General features: G+C 45.8%; 1 protein-coding gene across 1 annotated transcript in view; it reads left to right on the top strand.

Moving 5' to 3' along the window:
* Nucleotides 1-20,539, top strand: part of LOC102308781 (glutamate receptor ionotropic, NMDA 1) — a gene marked incomplete in the record, with an annotated part of 73,062 nt that overhangs the window by 7,677 nt on the left and 44,846 nt on the right. The window contains 5 exon segments of the mRNA XM_014329056.2: nt 2,626-2,760; nt 5,033-5,209; nt 14,596-14,658; nt 15,529-15,626; nt 16,824-16,945. Coding sequence (XP_014184542.1) covers nt 2,626-2,760; nt 5,033-5,209; nt 14,596-14,658; nt 15,529-15,626; nt 16,824-16,945 — 595 coding nt within the window.

Raw genomic sequence — 20,539 nt, 5'->3', positions numbered from 1 at the left:
TGTGGTCATGACAGGATGGACGTGGTCAGCAGCAACACTCGGGAGTTCAGATGATGCTCAGCTGGTCCTGAAAATCTGCCTCACGACGTCACACCAGCCTGAACACCAGTGAAGAGTAAAGGCGAGATGCTGTCGGAGAATCGTCAGACCAGGAAATGTTTTTTCGTCTTCTGTCGTCCGGTTTTTGTGAATGTGCCCGTCTGCTGTTCAGAGATGCTCGTATGCAACCTTTGGTTATGAGTTGAAAGCAGTCTGTCTCTGACCTCTGACCTCTGATGTCAGCAGGGCATTTTCTCCCAGAGAACTGCTGCCGACTGCGTGTTTTTGTTCTTTTTATTTTATTTGTTTGTCTGTAAACTCTGGAGATGTTTTCGTTTCTGACACACTGAGATGACCGACCGTGCAGTCGCATCGCGTACTTACTGATGCTTAGTTTGAACCTCTGCAGGTCGTCTTGAATGCGCTGAGTTGCTGCCATGTGATTGGCTGGTTAGATGTTTAGGTTAGCAGGCAGTTGAACAAAGGGGCCAATGAGTGTACAGTATGAATGACTCGTCTTACATAAATGAATTATTAAGAAGATGAATTAGATACGCAGAATTATTAATGACACTATCAGAATGAACATAACGTTTTATTCATTTAGTTGGTTTTATTTATTGTAGCAATCACACTAAACATCGTTACTGGCATCTGTGTTTTAAAAGATATTTTGATTGTTAACATAAATGACAACGTTCAGGATAACGCTGCTTTCACTGTGAACACTGTACAAAGACACTACATGCGTTTAATTGTAATACAACACCTGTAGGGGAAAAAAAGAGCTTTAAACGGCAAAAGTGACAAGAAGTCTGAGCACTTTCACACATGCAGAGCACAATAATGCCCGGACTGGACAGCCGCAGGTGCCACCAGCAATCAGTCTGGGCAAGCAAGGCGGGCAGTGCTGGTCCAGTGAAGTCCAAAAGTAGACCTCGCTCTCCTTAACGTTCAAACGACATTCAGCCTTGTTTGTATCCAGTCTGTTGATGGTTACATAAGTGGTCACAGCGGGCTGCTGTCTCTGGAAGCACGAATAACTCTGGAAGCTGTGGTTCCTGTCATTTTGATGTGTCCGTGTCAAGCTGAGACCAGAAGCATTTTCTGGTTGTTAAATCTGTTTGATGAGAGACTGATGGGAGACCAGCATCACTGACAAGCTGCTGCTGCTTTCACTGATCTGAGATCATTTACCTGTGCACTGTGTGGACACACAGCTAGCATTAGCAAGGATTAAGCATTTTAATGGGGAAGACCTTCCTGACCGACCGCCTCAGCTTTTTCCTTGATGGGGGGCGGGTTCTGCTGAACAGAATTTAAATGTTTAGTCTAAAGTTTGATAACATGACCCTTTCAAGTACTACACAAGTCACACAAGTGTACTAACAGAAGTATCTGAACCGAGACACATCCAGTGTTTACTTCATTTTCTTCAGGTCCGATTTTAAATACAATCGAGCTGCTCGGTGATTCACCACAAAGTTATTCTGCTAGAGCGTCGGCATGCGTAGTGACGCAAGAGTTTCAGCTCACGCTCTCTGATTTCTGTCTAAAGCTGCAAACACTCGGCAGGACATAAAAGTTTCTCTGCAGATTGCTGAGGTTTCTCTGAAGCTGGTGAAATGGAACCATTTCTCAAACTGGGATCCAGGAAGGATGATTTTACTCGTCATAAACACCGACCAGTCTGAACCTTCACAACATGGGCGGAGTTGGTTTATACCAGTGAAACCAGCATTTTATATTATTTGACTGATTTCAAACTGCAGACAAAACTTTTATCATTTTTTTAAATGTTACTCAGCAGCCTGGGATGACTTTGATCTCACTGATCCAAACACATGTGCAGGTTTTACTACAGGATGCAGCGCAAACACGAGTGTAACGGCCTACAGTCGTCCTGCTGTTGGACACAAACCTGTCAGCAAAGCTGCTGTGAGCAGATTCCTCGTTCTCTACATTTAACTGCAAAGATTGAACTGAAGGAAAAATTGCCTTCATCATTTACACAAATATGAAGAATAAACTCATCAAATGTAATTTTAAGAATCTTTTCATCTGTATCATTAACATCTTATGTGTGAGGCAGAAATGTTTGCACTGAACTGTAACCTGAGTTAGTATCAAAGGTCTTACGGTCGATTTGAACGTTTTACGCTTTGTTACGTGTGAACGTCCTGGATCGTTTGGCTCGTAGGATTCACAGAGCAGGATTTGTTCCCAGCAGTTACTCTGCAGCGTTTACTGTTTGCATCGTGGAAAAATCCTGCGTCTGCATCACAGGGCCAGTCATTAGACACGAAGGACTGATTAACATGAAACATTTCTCTGTCTCACTGAAAACAAGGGAAAACCCACCGAATAACTGAGAAATCATAAAAAGTTCCAGCTAATGTGACAGATGTGCTACAGATGTGCTACGTGTCTCCAGAAACCACAGCTCACTGCTGCTTTTCTGCAGACCTCTAACATCAAATAGTAATTCTAGAAAAATCCATCAAACCCGCCGGCGCTACTTTCTACTCGACCTTTCTGTGTGGTACACGGACATCTGAACTGAGATGTGTTTGTCTTACTCTGTAGGTGTACGCCATTCTGGTCAGCCATCCTCCACAGTCCAACGACCACCTGACTCCAACGCCTGTCTCCTACACCGCCGGTTTCTACCGAATCCCCGTGGTCGGCCTGACGACACGCATGTCCATCTACTCTGATAAGGTTAGCTCGGTCAGTCTGTTACAGCAGAGCGCTGACGGTCTGAGCTGCAACGCTCACATGAGGATCTGATCCTGGTTCTTTACACAGCTGTTTGCATCCATCACTGTTTTATTCGTCAGAGCCTTTCATCTTGGTTCTGAATTTTCTCCACTGGAGTGAAAATCAGGAAAGTTCACTTTTATGCAGATGACATCCAGGTGTCCCAATCAGAAAACACACAGAACGAGTGAAAAATCACAAAAGGTGTCACGTCTGCAGAGGTGAACGGCGTGGAATCAGGTGAATGTGGACCCAGAATACAGACAAGGATGGAGGTGGATGATAACAAAAAGCGAGCCTTTATTTGGCTGAATAAGAGTTCAAACAAAAGCAAAGGAAGACAGGATAAAGACATGCTGTGGGAGAGAGACAGAGGTTAATAACAGACATGATTCAGTGCAGAGAGGTCTGTTAACACATAGTGAGTGAAGAAGAAACACCCAGTGCATCATGGGAATCCCCCGGCAGCCTACATCTATTGCAGCATAACTAAGGGAGGATTCAGGGTCACCTGGTCCAGCCCTAACTATATGCTTTAGCAAAAAGGAAAGTTTGAAGCCTAATCTTGAAAGTAGAGATAGTGTCTGTCTCCTGAATCCAAACTGGAAGCTGGTTCCACAGAAGAGGGGCCTGAAAACTGAAGGCTCTGCCTCCCATTCTACTTTTAAATACTCTAGGAACAACAAGTAGGCCTGCAGAGCGAGAGCGAAGTGCTCTAATAGGGTGATATGGTACTACAAGGTCATTAAGATAAGATGGGGCCTGATTATTTAAGACCTTGTATGTGTCATAGCTGTGTGCAGGAAGGAAGGACCCAAAATGCAGGACTCACTGAGGCAAAGGTCTTAATGCTCAATTCCAATTTCTTGATGAAATCCGATTGTTTTGTCTGCTTGTTCACACTACAAATAAAATGCGAAAGAAAGCAGTCTTACATATTTGTTTAATATGTGTGTTGAAGGACATGTCCTGGTCAAAAATGACTCCAAGGTTCCTCACAGCGTTACTGGAGGCCAAGGTAATGCCATCCAGAGTAAGAATCTGGTTAGATACCATATTTCTAAGATTTTCAGGGCCGAGTACAATAACCTCAGTTTGATCTGAATTAAGAAGCAGAAAGTTAGCGGCCATCCAGGTCTTTATGTCTTTAAGACATTCCTGCAGTTTAACTCATTGGTGTGTGTTATCTGGCTTCATGGACAGATAGAGCTGGGTGTCATCTGCATAGCAGTGTAAATGTATGCTATGTCTTCTAATGATGCTGCCTAAGGGAAGCATGTATAATGTAAACAGAATTGGTCCTAGCACTGAACCCTGTGGAACTCCATAATTAACCTCAGTGTGTGAAGAGGACTCTCCATTTACATGCACAAACTGGAGTCTATTAGATAGATATGATACAAACCACTGCAGACAGTACCTGTAATACCTACAGCATGTTCTAATCGCTCTAATAGGATATTATGGTCGACAGTATCGAATGCTGCACTAAGGTCTAGCAGGACAAGCACAGAGATGAGTCCACTGTCAGAGGCCATAAGAAGATCATTTGTAACCTTCACTAAAGCTGTTTCTGTGCTGAGCTCTGAAACCTGACTGAAACTCTTCAAATAAACCTCTGCAGATGATCTGTTAGCTGTTTGACAACTACTCTTTCAAGGATTTTTGATATGAAAGGAAGGTTGGAGATTGGCCTATAATTAGCTAAGACTGCTGGGTCTAGAGATGCTTTTTGAGTAAAGGTTTAACTACAGCCAGCTTGAAGGCCTGTGGTACATAGCCGATCATTAGAGATAGGTTGATCATATTTAAGATCGAAGAATTAATTAATGGCAGGACTTCCTACCATAGGATATCCCAGTGCTCCCAGTGAACAGCGCTCTGGTTCCTCACCAGGTTTTATACACATGAAATATTCACACATTTTTCAGGTGGAGGCAGCTGCAGTAAGTCAGACTACATCTGTTTTGTTCTTTGTGTGCTTTCACTCAGCAGTACAGTGTTTGATAAACGTGTTCAGGAAGTATTGGCTAATCTTTTTATAGCAGCTGTTATGTTTCTGCAGACGATCATATTATCGCTTTTCTGGCTTTTGGTTCTGTAGAGCTTCTTCCTGATCTCTGGTTCGTTATGATGTCAACTCATCATACATGTGAAGGATGGATGTTTCTGGATAAAATCAAAGTAGAGTAAGAACCTGTTGGGTTAACCTCCTCCACCTCCTCTCGTGCAGAGCATCCACCTGTCGTTCCTGAGGACGGTGCCTCCATACTCTCACCAGGCACAGGTGTGGTTCGACCTGATGAGGGAGTTCAGGTGGAATCACATCATTCTGATCGTGAGCGACGACCACGAGGGCCGAGCCGCCCAGAAGAGACTGGAGACCCTGCTGGAGGAGCGTGAGACCAAGGTCAGCAAGGACACGCCCACATATGAGCTCATAGACACGGACATGCAGTCTCAATGTGCTGCACATCACGTGTGTGTGTGTGTGTGTGTGGGCGCACGTTATTCAGATGCAGGTTTGTGTAGTTTAGCCGCATGATAAATAATGAGCTGCTGTGTGAGAGGCCTTCATCCCTCCATCATCGCTCTGTAATTTCTCCAGGATTGCTACTTCATCGCTCCCTCATCCTTCCTTCATCCTTCCTTCGTCCCTCCTTCATCTCTCCTTCATCCTTCCTTCATCTGTCCTTCATTGTCCTTCATTAGCTTTAATATTCTTTCTGCCAGATGCTTCACAGCAGCTTCTCTTTCATCCTTTTTCTTTATTTTCTATTGTGTTCTTTTTCTTTTCTTATCTCCACCAAGAGGTTTTACAGATTTTCTGTTTACATGGATCATAAAGAACCAGATGAGGCAGAATGATCGATCTCTGCTTTTATTTTAAATAGCTGACCTGTGTGTAGCTGAAGCTGCTCACTGCCCCGGGTTTTTATGTTCTCAATAAACACCTGATGCCACACGTGATCCAAACCAGGATAAGAATCACAAACATGATCAAACATGACCTCCATGTGTGAAATGCAGATCCAGGAGGTTTTGGAGACTGACTAGTAAGTTAGAATAGAATAGAATAGAATAGAATAGAATTCAACTTTATTGTCATTGCACATGCACAGGTACAGGGCAACGAAATGCAGTTTGCATCCATCCAGAAGTGCTTTAGTGATATAGATATATTACAATATATATTAGCAATAATATAGATATGTAAGTATATTACAGAAATGGGTCTATTATGGTATGTTATAATGTACACGGTATGAAGTATGTTGTGAATATTCTATAACTATAAGTATGTACAGGCTGTAGTGAGTACAAGCTATGTACAGGCTATGAACAGGATATAAATATGAAAAACTATACAGAATATGAAATAAATAACTTTACAGAATCTGAGATATACAGCTATACAGAAATGGGAACTATGCAAGTTGTAAACAGTTGTAGGATTAAAGATTATCGAATGTACAGAATGATTATTTACACAGAGCTATACAGTAGTGCAGTTAAGATAAGTGAGGGTGTAGATAGTTTCTACAGAGGCTATATAAAGTGCTGGTGGTTGTGAGTGGTGGTTCAGTCCATGTTATTATTGTGTGTTTGAGGGTACAGTTGTCCATTGTGGGTGTGTGTATGTTCAGTCCATGTGTTAACGTGGGTCAGATGTCAGGAGGCAGAGTTCAGGAGTCTGACAGCTGTGGGGAAGAAGCTGTTCCGGTACCTGGTGGTCTTAGTCCGGAGGCTCCTGTGGCGCCTCCCAGAGGGCAGGAGGGTGAAGAGTCCATGTGATGGGTGACTGGGGTCTTTGATGATTTTCCCAGCCCTTTTCAGACACCGCTTCCTGTAGATGTCTTTTATGGCAGGAAGTGGTGCTCCGGCGATGCGCTGGGCAGTTTTCACGACCCTCTGCAACGCCTTCCGGTCCGAGGCAGAGCAGTTCCCGTACCAGACTGTTATACAGTTGGTCAGGATGCTCTCGATGGTGCAACGATAGAAGTTCACCAGGATGTCTGAGGACAGGTGGTTCTTCCTCAGAGTCCTCAAGAAGAAGAGGCGCTGGTGAGCCTTCTTGACCAGCTTGGAGCAGTTGGTCGTCCAGATGAGATCCTCGGAGATGTGGACTCCCAGGAACTTGAAGCTGCTCACACGCTCCACAGCCGTCCCCTTAATGTGGATGGGTGGATGTGGGTCAGCATTCCTCCTGTAGTCCACGATGAGCTCCTTGGTCTTCTCGGTGTTAAGCAGCAGGTTGTTTGTGTCGCACCACTCAGCCAGACGATCCACCTCCTCCCTGTAGGCGGCCTCATCGTTGTCACTGATGAGGCCAATCACCGTGGTGTCATCTGCAAACTTAATGATGGTGTTGGAACCATCAGCAGGTCTGCAGTCGTGGGTGAAGAGGGAGTAGAGGAAAGGGCTCATCACACAGCCTTGTGGTACACCGGTGTTCATCGTGATTGTAGATGAGCAGCGGTTATCCAGCCGGACATGTTGGGGGCGGTTGGTCAGGAAGTCCAGTAACCATTTGCAGATGAGGGAACTGATGCCCAGGTCTGTCAGTTTCCTGATGAGTTGTGAGGGGTGGATTGTATTGAATGCTGAACTGAAGTCTATAAACAGCATTCTGGCGTAGGTGTTGTTGTTGTCCAGGTGTGAGAGGACAGAGTGCAGTGCGATGGAGACTGCATCCTCTGTGCTCCTGTTCTGGCGGTATGCGAATTGGTGGGGGTCCAGGGTGGGGGAGACAGGATTTGAAGTGTGCTAGGACCAGCTGCTCTAAGCACTTAGTGATGATGGGGGTGAGTGCTACTGGGCGGTAATCATTGAGGCAAGATGGGTTGGAGTTTTTGGGTATCGGGACGATGGAGGTGGATTTGAAGCAGGCCAGTACCACAGCGTGGGCCAAGGACAGATTGAATATGTCTGTCAGCACTCCTGCAAGCTCCCCAGAACACGCTCTGAGAACACGCCCGGGGATGCCATCAGGACCTGCAGCCTTGTGGACATTGATCCTGCTCAGCACCGCTCCTACATCGGTGGGGGAGAGAGTCAGAGGTTGGTGGTCTGGCGTCACGTCTGCTTTGGTTGTGGTTGTGGGGTTCCCTCGCTCAAAACGAGCATAAAAGTTGTTGAGCTCGTTGAGGAAGGAGACATCAGAGGATGCGGGGGAGGGTTTGGTGGTCCTGTAGTCTGTAATGGTCTGGAGTCCTTGCCACATGCGTCGGGGGTTGGAGTTGGAGAAGTGTTCTTCTACCTTCTTTTTGTAATGGTGTTTGGCCTTTTTGATTCCCTTCTTTAGATTAGCCCTGGCTGTGCTGTAGGCCTGTGCATCTCCTGACCTAAAGGCGGTGTTGCGGGCCTTCAGGAGGAGACGAACATCCGAACATTCATCCAAGGCTTCTGGTTGGGGTACATGGTGATCCGTTTCTGGGTGGTGACACTGTCTGTGGTTTTGGAGATGTAATCCAGTACAGATGAGGCGTACTGGTCCAGGTCTGTGTGGGTGAACATATTCCAGTCTGTGTTTTTAAATCTGTCCTGGAGCACTGCGTCTGTCCCCTCTGGCCACACTTTAATTGTCCTCACAGCAGGTTTCACACGTTTGCTGGACTGTACTGGACTGGAGTGGACTGGACTGTGCTGGACTGGACTGTGCTGGACTGGACTGTGCTGGACTGTGCTGGACTGGACTGTGCTGGACTGGACTGTACTGGACTGTGCTGAACTGGACTGTGCTGGACTGGACTGGACTGGACTGGACTGTGCTGGACTGTGCTGGACTGTGCTAGACCTGTTGGTCTGGACTGAACTCTAGACTGGTCATAATTTTAGACCTGCTGATCTTGACTCTTGGTCTCGACTTGCTGACCACAGTTCTGGACCTGCCCATCTTGACCTTCGATTTTCTGTCTTGACCCCGGATGTGCTGGTCCTGACTCTGAACTTATTGCTCTTGAGTCAGGACTTGTTGGTCTTGACTGTGGACCCAGCAATCATGATTCTGGACCTGCTAGTCTGGATTTAGGACTGAATGGTCTTGACTCTGGACCTCCTGGCCATAATTCAAGCCCTGCTGGTCTTGACTGAGGACCAGCAGGTCTGATGTGCTGCAGCTCCTGAATGTCTCATGGTTTTCCATCACTGTGTATTGTTAGAAGATGAATGTTTTATTGTTGGAATACTTTTCTGTCTTGGTGGAGGTTTTTGGTGCTTTTTGTTTTACTTTCTACTTTTTCGTTTCTTCTATTTTTCAATCTTGAGTTGACTTTGAGTTCATTTTTTCCTCTCCTCCTCTTCCTGTCGCTCTCTCTCTTCCTGTCTGTCCGTTCACGTCATCCTTTCAGTTGCTCCTCCGTCTGGTTTCTCATCGCCTCGGCTCTGACGGAGTCGGAGTCATGCAAACACATCTCAGCTGCTTCTGTGGCAGCTGTCGACCTGACTGACTGTCAAAGCGACTCTCTCTGTGCGACTGACATGCAGCAGAGCTTCGACACGAGGGAAACCCCAAGAGTTCAGGCCAACCAGCACGTAAACTGGTTTCCCTGTTTGATGAGCTTCTGCTGTAAACATCACGACACCACAGTTAAAGGATTCAGTAAACACGCATCGCCAAATTTAAAATACATGTGCAGGATTTAATAAGTACAGAAACTTCAATTCAAGTCAATTTTATTTACACAGCAGTCGCCTCAAGGCGCTTTATGTTGTAAGGCAGACCCTACGATAATAAAACGATGCTTGTAACCTCCTTAGCTTCCCTGTGGTGTGGACACCAGCGCTGAGAGGTGGTCCAGCTGCTCGTTCATGAGAAGGCCTCAGAATTAGGAGCATGGAGGTCAACGCGGGGTCACGGGAACATGGAGTCAGCTGCCACAGAGGAGCATCAGAAACTGTTCTCCACCAGGTGGAGGTGTGTCAGGTTAATAGAAGAACACAGAAAGTGATCCCATTTTTCCCAGTTAACGACGGCTAACCAGTTTGTTCAAGTCAGAGGAAAGAATCGGCAAAACGGACATCAGTAGGTTTTTTATTGTGAGGCTTCAACCTTAATCCAGCTCAGAAGTTTTTAAACTGTTTCAACATTTTTATATGCTTATGATGTAAAACGCCTGATTGGTGATGTCGAGCGAGGTCGACGCTGTTTTTAATGAGTCCTCAGGTGAGTGAGAGAGTGACTCTGCGTTATGTTCACTGACAAACATATTAGACAAAGTGGTTTTGCGGGCGGGTAGAGAGAGTCAGTAAACCATCCTTCTGCTGGTTGCGATGAATCGTCTCGCTGTGGTGCTGTGATGTTTACAGCAACTCAAAAGCAGCAAATGAAGATGGAGGCAGGAAGTAAGAAGCAGTAAAAGAAAAGGAGGATTTGTTTGTTAATGACAAAGCAGCAACGGCTCTGTTTATATTTCTCAAAGCGTGAACACTTCATATTTTTCTACGGTTCAAAATAAGAAATGCAGAAAGAGACAGAAGAAATCCTCCAGAGTGCAGATGAGACTTTAGAAAAGTTTCAATGTGACTTTGTGTCTCTCAGTTTGAGTCAAACACCTTCATGAATATTGGAGGAGAGACTTTTTAAAGTGGGAGACGCATGAATATTACAGCACATTAGCTAAAGTCGGTGAACCGAGCGGCGGCGGCTGTCATGTGTTGTTCCTGCTTTAAATATCCGGCTTTAACAAAGCATGTAATACCCACCAGCACCAACAACCTGCTGTACGCCACACACATTTCAAAATAAAAGCCTGTAGCCAAGCACTTTAATTTGAAGTATATACATTCTTCCTACGTTGCACCAGATTACCAAATCGCCTAATTAGAAGCAAACATTAAGCTGCAGCCAAACTTACACATGTTTCCATGTGAGATACTGACAGACGACATAATACGATAAAAAAAGAAAATAATCAACGAGCTCACATTAAACCCAGCACTGCTGTCGGAGAGAAGAGACGATGGATCGTATTTGGTTCAGGACGTCAAGTTTTCTCTTCTTATCATTGTTGATGAAAGTAGGTGAACATAAAGAATCCAAGAAAAAACAGTTTAAACAGCCTGTTTGACCTGATTGGTTAATGACACGCTGGCTTTCAATGGAAACCAGGAAGAATCGCTTCCCTAACCTACAGATCCCGGACATGTGACCAAGAGGGAGTGACACACACGCGCGCACACACACACACACACACACACCACACACACACACACCACACACACACTCCACCACACCACACAAGCGCACACACAGCACTGCACACTACACCACACACACAGCACCTAGGACCACACACACACTCACACACACTCGCACACACACACACACACTCACACACCCACACACACGGGCACACACACCCACACACTCACACACACGCGCGCACACACACCATCCAACAAATCAGTGCGTTGTCATTGATCATGTTGTGTCTGATAGTGTTTGATGGTGATTAGAAGTGAACAGCAGTGATCTCCGACACGTCCTCGGTCAGAGGGAACTCGAACCGACAGGTGGACACCAGCTGTGACTCACAGCACGCTGACAGCCCACACTCACTATCCTGTTGTTAAGTGATGACGTGTGAACAAACTACTCTGCGTTTATTAAGGCTGTTGTGTTTTTAACATATCTTGTTCTATTTAATCTCAACAAGCCCCTAAAAACAGTCAGTGATCACTGTGTCGCTAGCGATCACGTAGCACATCATTATATAGCAGCTAGCCCAACTTCAGTAACTCTACAAAAGTCACTGCTGTTTAGTTTTCTGTCTTCATTTATGTTGAAGTGACAGCAGAGCTGTACGTTTGAATTCTCTGAAATCTCTCAGAACATGCTATATCATGTTTAGGTGGAAGCTAGCGAGCTAACTTCCTGCTAACTTCTAACTGAATTTAATAAATCCTGTTTTCATGGATGCCTGGATGTTAAACTTAATTGTTACACCTGGTAAAGCAGCAACGCTGATCATTTTATTAAAGATGAAAGACTTTAGACAGTTTTTAACTCAGTGATGCTGCAGTGTTTGTTTGACTTTGGGACCTGAAGCGGAGTTTGGACCTGGAAACAGCTGATGGCATCAGACTAAAAGACCGGATAGGCTTAAAGTGAAAATGTGATTCACACATATCTGTTTATAGCTGAGTGCTGATATTATTCAAATATGTTAGTTTGTGCAGAAATATTTATTACATTTCATTTCTTTATTAATTTCACACATGGTTCAACAGTGTTTCGTTTCCTACATACAGAACCTCCTTCCCATTAATATGACACAGCACCCGTGGGTGAAAAGGAGCAGCAAGAAGAATAAACTCTTGTTAGCGCCTGCCCCCTATCTGCAATCCAATTATTCTTACAAGAAGGCGCCAACAACCCCCAAAAAACCCTCTAACATGTATTTTTATGTAACAATGCAAAACTAAACAACAAATCAGTATAATCACAATATACAGCATTAAATGGCAATGAAATGTTTTCCTTCCACATTTAGCCCAAATTACTTTCATGTTCTTCATATTGATTTATCCTGTTAAGTATGTAACACTTTTGAAAAGGTGCATGTTTGTACAACTCTTGAGATTATCTTCAAGAGGTTCTTATACCTTTGACTGTCGGACACATTTGCCTTTGTGTGGTTTTAGCAAACTGATGCTTAAAGTCAAACTTCCTTCTACTGTCCCCACTTCCTGAACACAATACAAACAAACTTTGTAACTTAAGAGGTAATGTGTTATTTCTTGCCTTGCACATGAATAATAATGTCTGTAATTTCACTAAGTCTTCAAATTTCAACAATTTTGATTTTATAAACAGATTATTTGTTTGTTCTCTATATTTAACATTATGAACCATTCGTACCACTTTCTTCTGTAACAAGTATAGAGCATTTATTTTAGTCGCATATGAATTCCCCCACACCTCAGCACAATAACTGAGATAGGGGGAAATTAGTGCGAAATATAAAATACGCATTGCCTTATCTAGTATATCTCTGACATTACCCAGAAATATTTTTAACCATCTTTTTTCTAACATGTTCAATATGAGATTTCCATTTTAATTTATCGTCCAATACTACCCCCAAAAACACAAACAGTAGCAGAAACACGCTGGCCATTATGGGGAGGAGTCTAAATGTCGTGTTTCTGATATCTTTTGGCTGCCTACAACATGTTTGTCCCAGAGCAGCCACCGTAGCTAGGATTATGCACTGGATTAGAAGGATTAGAAACAGAACTCAGCTGACTGCTACTGACGTCTAGTGGTGAGGTTTTCCACACTGTACTTTTAATCTTGGAAAAGATTTTCCGTACGTGGGATCTGATCCTCTGTCTTATCTTTGGAGCGCCTTTACTCTGTGACACTGAAACTTTCGTTGCTTTGTATTTTGCAGTTGTGGGTCTGAAGCTGTGATTCTCCGTGCAGCGGACTGGGCTCAGGTGTAAAACAGTAACAAACCTGGACGTGTCATTAGGTGTGTGCAGGTCGGTTGAAGCGCTCTCAGAGCGAGGCCGTGCTGTTCGGGGACTTTGCGCACGGATGTAAATTTAATGAGATTAACATTGGGAGCGGATCGAGTCGAGGACTAATGGGACGCGCCGCCGCCACAGCGGATTAACATCACAGGAAGTTTGCAGAGAGGGAAGTCTGAGTGTGGATCAAATGAGACCGAGCTGGGTTTGTGGTGAGGTTCAGGCTTAGCTCTTCATCCTGAGGAGCCGAAGCGACGAGTGCTTGATCACGGCTGAGCTGTGAAGTTCGACAGGCTTCTGAGTCAAAGCGTCTCTTTGTTCTCTAAAAATAAAGCGTCTGCGTTCACGCCTGCAGGCAGGCTTCAGGAGCGATTTTACACCTCAGACTAAATATAGCGAGCCGGTCACGGCTCCGCAACAGCCGTTATAATTAGCACCTGTTCTTTAATCACAGCTCAAAATCACAGCCTTCATGCATGAGCCTCCGCTGTCTATGTTCTACTGAAAGCACTAACGATGATGTCATTACTGATATCAGGGAGGAAGCGTCTACGGGTCATTCTAGGACTGCAGGACAGTTTAACGTACAGGAACAGACGCTTTATTACATCCCGATCTTTGTTCAGAAAAAACAACATGAAACATGATGAAACGGAGAAAGTCATCGCTTAATTAAAAGTACACAGCAGCGGGGTTCAGGAAATGAGAATTGGACTCATTTTCAAACCTCTGTATGTCTGAAACCATGCAGTGCAGGCATTCTGCTCCTCAGCAGGCTTCCAGAAACTGGCCAATCAGGAACAAATGTGCTTTTTAGGAGCAGGGGGTTTGAAGAGGTTAAGGGGAAACAGCTGATTAATACGTGTTTATACCTTTAGATAAAACCAGAAGGTTATAGTTTATCTCAGGGTGAGTGGTTTCCTCTTCATTCAGGGAGTTTTGGGCGATAATGGCCATCCTATGGTTGATATCCTGACATCACTGCTTAGAAAACAAATCACTCCATTTCATTTTGTTAAAACTTACACCTTTAGCACAGCAGTGCTTAGAAACCTCATCCAGATGTTACTGGTTAACACGTGCTGCTGTTGTCCACACACCAGGGGGCGCTGCACACTGAGGTTATTATTAAAAAGAAGAAAAGTCCGAACTGGACGCAGGTCGACAGACCGCTGGGCAGACTGCGATGTGTTTGCGTCCGACTCCTGCAGAAGAAATCAATCATTTATTGGATGCTTTGCTACCCCCCCCCCCATTTTTCTGACTGTCTATAATCTTCTTCTGTGTCTGCATATTTTCTCTGTGCACATTACCCATCAGACTAAAAACAGGAACTATGAAAACCTCGACCAACAGAACTTTGACTTCAGGAGAACACCCAAGGTATAAACTTGCATGGTCAAATGATGCACGCCGCCCAACCAATCTCTGAGCTCGCCCAGTAGTAGCCAAACACCAGTTAGCCCCGCCCGCCCAGAATCCAACCCGGCTCCAGAGATAGACTCTTATCCTGGTGGCACGTCTTTTCTCCACCATCTCTTTTCTTTCTTTTGATTTTTCATGATTCCTGCACATCGGGAATGGGTTTACACTCGCAGGAGAGACGCCCTTCCTCTTCCTCCCCCCTCCTCATCCCCCTCCCCCTCCCCGAGTTTTTCTTTGTGAAGGGTTGCATGTGGCCAGGCTGACGCGTGGCTCTGTCTGCAGATTATCGAGGAACACCGCACACCAGGATCCTCTCACTCCTCTTTTCTTTTTCTTTTTGGAAATGAATCACTTCTCCTCCCCGCCTCCCCTCCTCTTCCTCCCCTCCTCCCCCCCCTCCACTTGAATCTTTTTTTTTTTTTAGTTTGCAGTTGCATCAGTGCGCTCTAACATGCACGTTTCCGATTGGTTGGTTGGTTGGAGTCTTGAAAGCGCCTCAGCTTGCATGTGCCACCACACCACGCACAACTTTTTGCCCCTCCTTCTTTGTATTCCAGCTTCGACTTTGAGTTTTCTTTAGTTCAGCAGATCTTGAACACTTTTTGTCTCCATTTTTTGCTCCCGTCCCTCCTCCCCTCCTCCTCCGGTGGTAGCGTGGGTGAGAGGGAGCATGGTCAAGGTTGGGGTTGTGGGTGGTTGGGGAGGTTGTGGATGTGGAGCTAACGATGGCTGTCCTGCGATGTGTTCTGTGGTGTTTTGTTCTGCCGTGTTTCTCACTGTCCCTCGGTGTTACCGTCCGTCCACTGTGTCCATCTGGTGGTCCTCCAGGCTGAGAAGGTGCTGCTGTTCAGCCAGGACACCAACATTACCGCCCTGCTGCTGGAGGCGAAAGACCTGGAGGCCCGAGTCATCATCCTCTCTGCCAGGTTTGTGTGGTTTCCATGATGGTTTCTGATTGGATGATGTTGTGGTTTCCACAGTTAGGCTGTATCAGGGTTAGGACACTGGTCACAGTTTAAGTTGTTCTTGCCATGACTTTGCAGGAACTTTGTGACTAAGCCATCAGCAAGTGTTGGACTGAATCTGTGTATCCCCAACAGGTAGAAGTAGCACCTGCAAATGTTGTGTAAAAAGATCCATGTAAACGCGAGTAGGACGTACAAGGTCTAAAGATCAGCCCTTAGTCTGATACAACGACAATCAGCCTCTATCGTCTGATGAAAGTCAGACTCTTCTGCACAAAACACCAGCAGCGATTCCAAAACTGAACAAGGCCAAAGTCTGAAGGCCACGGCCCGAGCTTCAGCTCATCGTGAGGTGCTAAGATAAGATTAGATAAGATAACTCTTTATTGTCATTGCACAGTCATACATAGTACAGTAGTACAATGAAATTGGAAAACTGTCCTACGTCAGCACTACATATAACACAACACGACACGATACGACACATCACAACGCAACACAAACAACACAACACAGTATATTAACTTAGTAATAAAAAAAGAAGAATAAGTGTCAGGTCAGCTGTTAGCATTGATCAGGGCTGTTGTCCTGTTGTGAAAACTGTCCTTGAGTCTGGTTGTTCGGGACCTCAGCAGCCTGAACCTCCTGCCAGACGGCAGCAGCTTAAACACCCGGTGTCCTGGGTAGTTGTTGGTTATGGACCTGATGTTGGAGAGGAAAATACTCAGAGGCGGTAGCTTAAATGGCTGTTTCTTTAGCCGTGCTAGTGGGCCCGCCCTGCAGCCACGCTTTTGCCTCCTTTGTTTACGTTTCCTCTTTGTCTTGCCGCTGGGAAGAACCAACCACGGAGACCCTGGAGCTCTTATTATGTCCTCGGGAATGCTGTGAAAGTGGTGGTCAGTCGATGTACTGAGCTGCAGTGTTTCTGGTGCTGTGGTGCAGAAAAACTGACTGCACTGAAGTGAAATCAGCCAAACCTTCATCAGGTCTTTAAAGAGATGTTTGGAGCTCGAACAGAAGAAGTCAGACTGTGTGTCCACAGGCGTGTTTCATATGTTGGTTTCCAGAGTGTTGCCAGGTGATTGATGACTGGTTCGTTGGTCTGTTTGTGTCAGCCACAGGTGAGTGCTTACCTGCTGTGTGTTTGTGTGTTTGCAGTGAAGACGAAGCTGCGCTCGTGTACAAAGCCGCCCGGCAGCTCAACATGACCGGCTCCGGTTACGTCTGGCTGGTTGGAGAGCGGGAGATGACCGGCAAAGCTCTGAGTGAAGCTCCAGACGGTACGTCCGTCTCTCACCTCCTCTTCCTCCTTTCTTCCTCTCTGTCTGTCTGCAGCTCTTCTTCCATCCAACTGACAGCAAAGCTCGAACAGAAGGAAAATTCACAAGAAAGCAGTCACCTGTCACCTGCAGAGAGGAAATAGATCAAACTGCTCTTTCTTTGTTCCTGTCATCATCAGTCGGACATATTTAACCAAATACCAAATGCTGCTTCAGTTCACGAAAAATCAGACCTCTGACAGTTAAACACGGTCCAACTTCTCAATAAAAGTTCACTACACCATCATATAGGATCAGGATCAGATCACATCATCAGTTAACAAGTAGATCCTTCCATCCATTTTCTTCTGCTTGTCTGGGGTCACGGGGCAAGGTGTTCTTGGGCCAGCCCAGAGATGGAGTCTCTCCAGTGGGCCTCCTCCCCGTGGGTAATGCCCATGTGAACGGAGGCATCCTTGTTAGATACCCGAACCACCTCAGCTGCCTCCTTTCGATGTGGAGGAACATTGGCTCTACTCTGAGCCCCCCTCGAACGATGGCACTCCTCACCCTGTCTGTAAGGGGGAGGCCTGCCATTCGAGCTCATTCGACAATCGACAGTTTTGCTTTTACAGCCAACTCATGAACAAGACCCGAGGTGCTTGGGGCAGTAACTCGCCTCTTACTCCACCCTTTTCCAGCTGAGGACAATGGTCTCAGACTTGGAGGCAATGATTCTCATTCCCACAGTTTCACACTCGGCTGTGAATCCACCACCTGATGACCCAACAGAACCACATCATCTGTAAAAAGCAGAGACGAGATTCTGAGACCTCCAAAGTAAAATCTTTCAGCCACTTGGTTACGCAATTCAATTTTAAATTCAAGTACCCCATTCAACACCCCATACTCCTGAAGCGCTGTTCCCACAGGACACTCTAAGGGACGTGTCCTTCTCCAGGTCCAAGCGTCTAATCGATTGACGCTTCCATAATCAACATATCATCATCAACATCAACAGCATCCCGGTCCTCTTCATCGTCCATAAAGGCTGTCCCGAGGTCCTGCAGTGGGGACGCTCACATCGTCGACGGCTGCTCTGATGTTGGGCAGCGGTTGCGAGGGTGTTGGGCTGCTGAAAGATGAAACCAAACAGAGAGGTTCTACGTAGCTTTAAGAGCTCGGCCGGGTTTGAGTTCAGAGACAGGAAACATCTCCTCAGAAAGCAGCCAGAACGACAGGCACTGCCTGAGACTCGGTTGGAGATGTTCGGAGACAGAAGAGGCTCGGGGAACTTTGACAGCGTCCCGTTAGAGGAGCGCTTTGAGGCTTGTGTCCTCTGACGTCACGTCCTCTAGTGTAAAAGTGTCGGTCCACAGAGCGGTGCAGGCAGGTCGGGAGTCAGCGAGCTCTCAGCGTCATCATTCGATCCGATGTTAAAACGGTTGGATGGAAGCACAGCTCTCTCTCTCTGTGTCTGGCACTGTTTCTAGTAGGTCTCAGATGAAGGAAGCTACTCTTCATCAGTCTGTTAGCTTCTCAGTGTCCTGGTGTGTTTTCTCTCTCTCTGGTTTCTTCGGAGTGCCGGTTGAATGTTTAAACATGGCGAGCGTGGAGGCGTGTTTAAAGGTTCTTAACCGCTCCCTCCTCTCCGGGCTCATTGTAACTGTGTGGCTTTAAATGTGTCTAACATCTTTTTGTTTGTTTCATTTCTATAGTGTGTGTCGTCCGCCCGCCCGCCCGTCTGCCCATTCTCACAGTAACAATAACATGCTGCTAAACAGGGGTGGGAGGGGCGGGCTTAATGATTCAGGTGTGGGAGGGGTAATAAACTGCTAATGTTGCTGCGGTAACCGTGACGTGTGTCCAATCAAACACTGGTAAGATGCCGCCCTTGCTTCCTGTTACCTGCTTGATGCTTTGCCCTTTGCAAGTGGCCAATAGAGGCCACGCCCATGGCAACGTGGAGCCAGGGGCGGGGTTTATTCAGCTAATTACTCAGTCAGCCAGTTCACACGTTTATCTTCGTACTTCAAAAGTATGCGGACGCCCTTTTAACGCACAGAATGGATGTAAAAGAGCAGGAACTCATCGGGAAGAGGTCAGGCGATTGCAGGTTTTATTGCACACAATAGAAAAGATGAAGCTATTCACTGTCATAGCACAGAGGTCAACAGGTCAACTTCACATGAATTTAACATTTCAATGATTATATTAATGAAAATCTGATAAATGAATAAATCAGAGTTGCTGAATGTTGGAAAGAAAAAGCCGAGGATACGTTCTCCTGTCTCTGCTGCTCGTTTCGTTCATTTATTTAAATTAGCATTTGTCATTATTAGTCGGCTAAGTTAAAGTAAATAAAATGAAGCTGTTAGATCCATTATGTGGTATTATCAGTATAATCAGGGAATGAAAATCTGACAGCTCGAACTAGACGATGAAGTGAAAGGAACAAGCAGATGAAGGCCAGCAGACAGGTGCTCGTGTTCTAATATTGCTCTGAGTTCACCTAATGAACATTAAATAAGTGCACATGTTGGAGTTTTGTCCCTGACATGATGCTGTAGTTAACGTGGCGTCCTGGTCCTGGTCGTGGCGTTCCCCTCTGGCTGCTGGGTAATCGGCTCCCCGCTCTGTTGCCATGGCTTTTTGTTTCTACAGACATCCTCACCGGCCGGCCCCTGCACTCTTAAGAGACGATGCGTGGCTTTTCTGGACATCGCGTCCTCCGAGTCGCTGATGTGTCAGAAAAACGATCCATCCTTGCCTTGAAAGTGCAGCGAAACCGCACTCTGAAACGATCCACAGTGGGTTTGTCTCTGCTGCACGAGGGTGGAGGTTTCTTTTCTGGGTGGACCGTTTCAGCTCAGCAGAGATGCTAGATCGTTTCTGCTTTCCACCAGAAACAGTCAGAGGTCATATCTCTGAAACAAACAGCTTGAAGCTTTTTAGCCTTAATGAGAAAACTAAATGTTGCAGCAGCCCGACTTCCTCTTAGTAGAAAATCTCAGATCTGCAATATTTTCCTTTCACGTTATTACCTGAGGAGGAGATTTTCCTGAAACAATATCGTATAGTTTGTGTGACAGAAGCATGAGTGGAAATGCTCGAGCTGTAAAACAGTGTTAGTGGTTTTAGCCCCAAACAGCAGCCGTGTCCATGTTAGCGTACAGGCTCAGTCACGGATCAAACTTGGCCGCTGCAGCGAGCCTGGGCTAGATAAAACACAAATCAGCTGCATGTAACAGCGAGGTAGATTATAACCTTCATCCTAAACTCTTCTGTGGGTGGGGCCTACACACAGGATTGGGCAGAATAATGTGATCAGCTGTAACTCAAATCTCAGCGCACCCGTAATACCAGCGAGAGCATCTGCAGGCCTGCTTTATATCAGATGGTACAGGTGTTTGCATTATTGTGTCCACCCTCCTGAAACGATCCCCTGAAAAGAAACGTGTGGAGCAGCACTGCGACGTTCTGGATTTTGTTGGTGTTTTTCTTCACGGGCTCCTGTTGCACTATGAGGGAAATGTTTGTGCAGCTGCATCGGTCTGCAGGCAGCGGCGGCAAAGGCACGCTTCCCCTTTAGCTTTGTTTATGGAAGAGAGGCGG

This window comes from Haplochromis burtoni, unplaced genomic scaffold (assembly GCF_018398535.1).
Source record: "Haplochromis burtoni strain Fernald_Lab_line unplaced genomic scaffold, NCSU_Asbu1 Contig_501, whole genome shotgun sequence".
Taxonomy (NCBI): Eukaryota; Metazoa; Chordata; class Actinopteri; order Cichliformes; family Cichlidae; genus Haplochromis; species Haplochromis burtoni.
The sequence above is the reverse complement of the archived record's forward strand: the minus strand, read 5'-3'. Positions and strand labels throughout refer to the sequence as shown.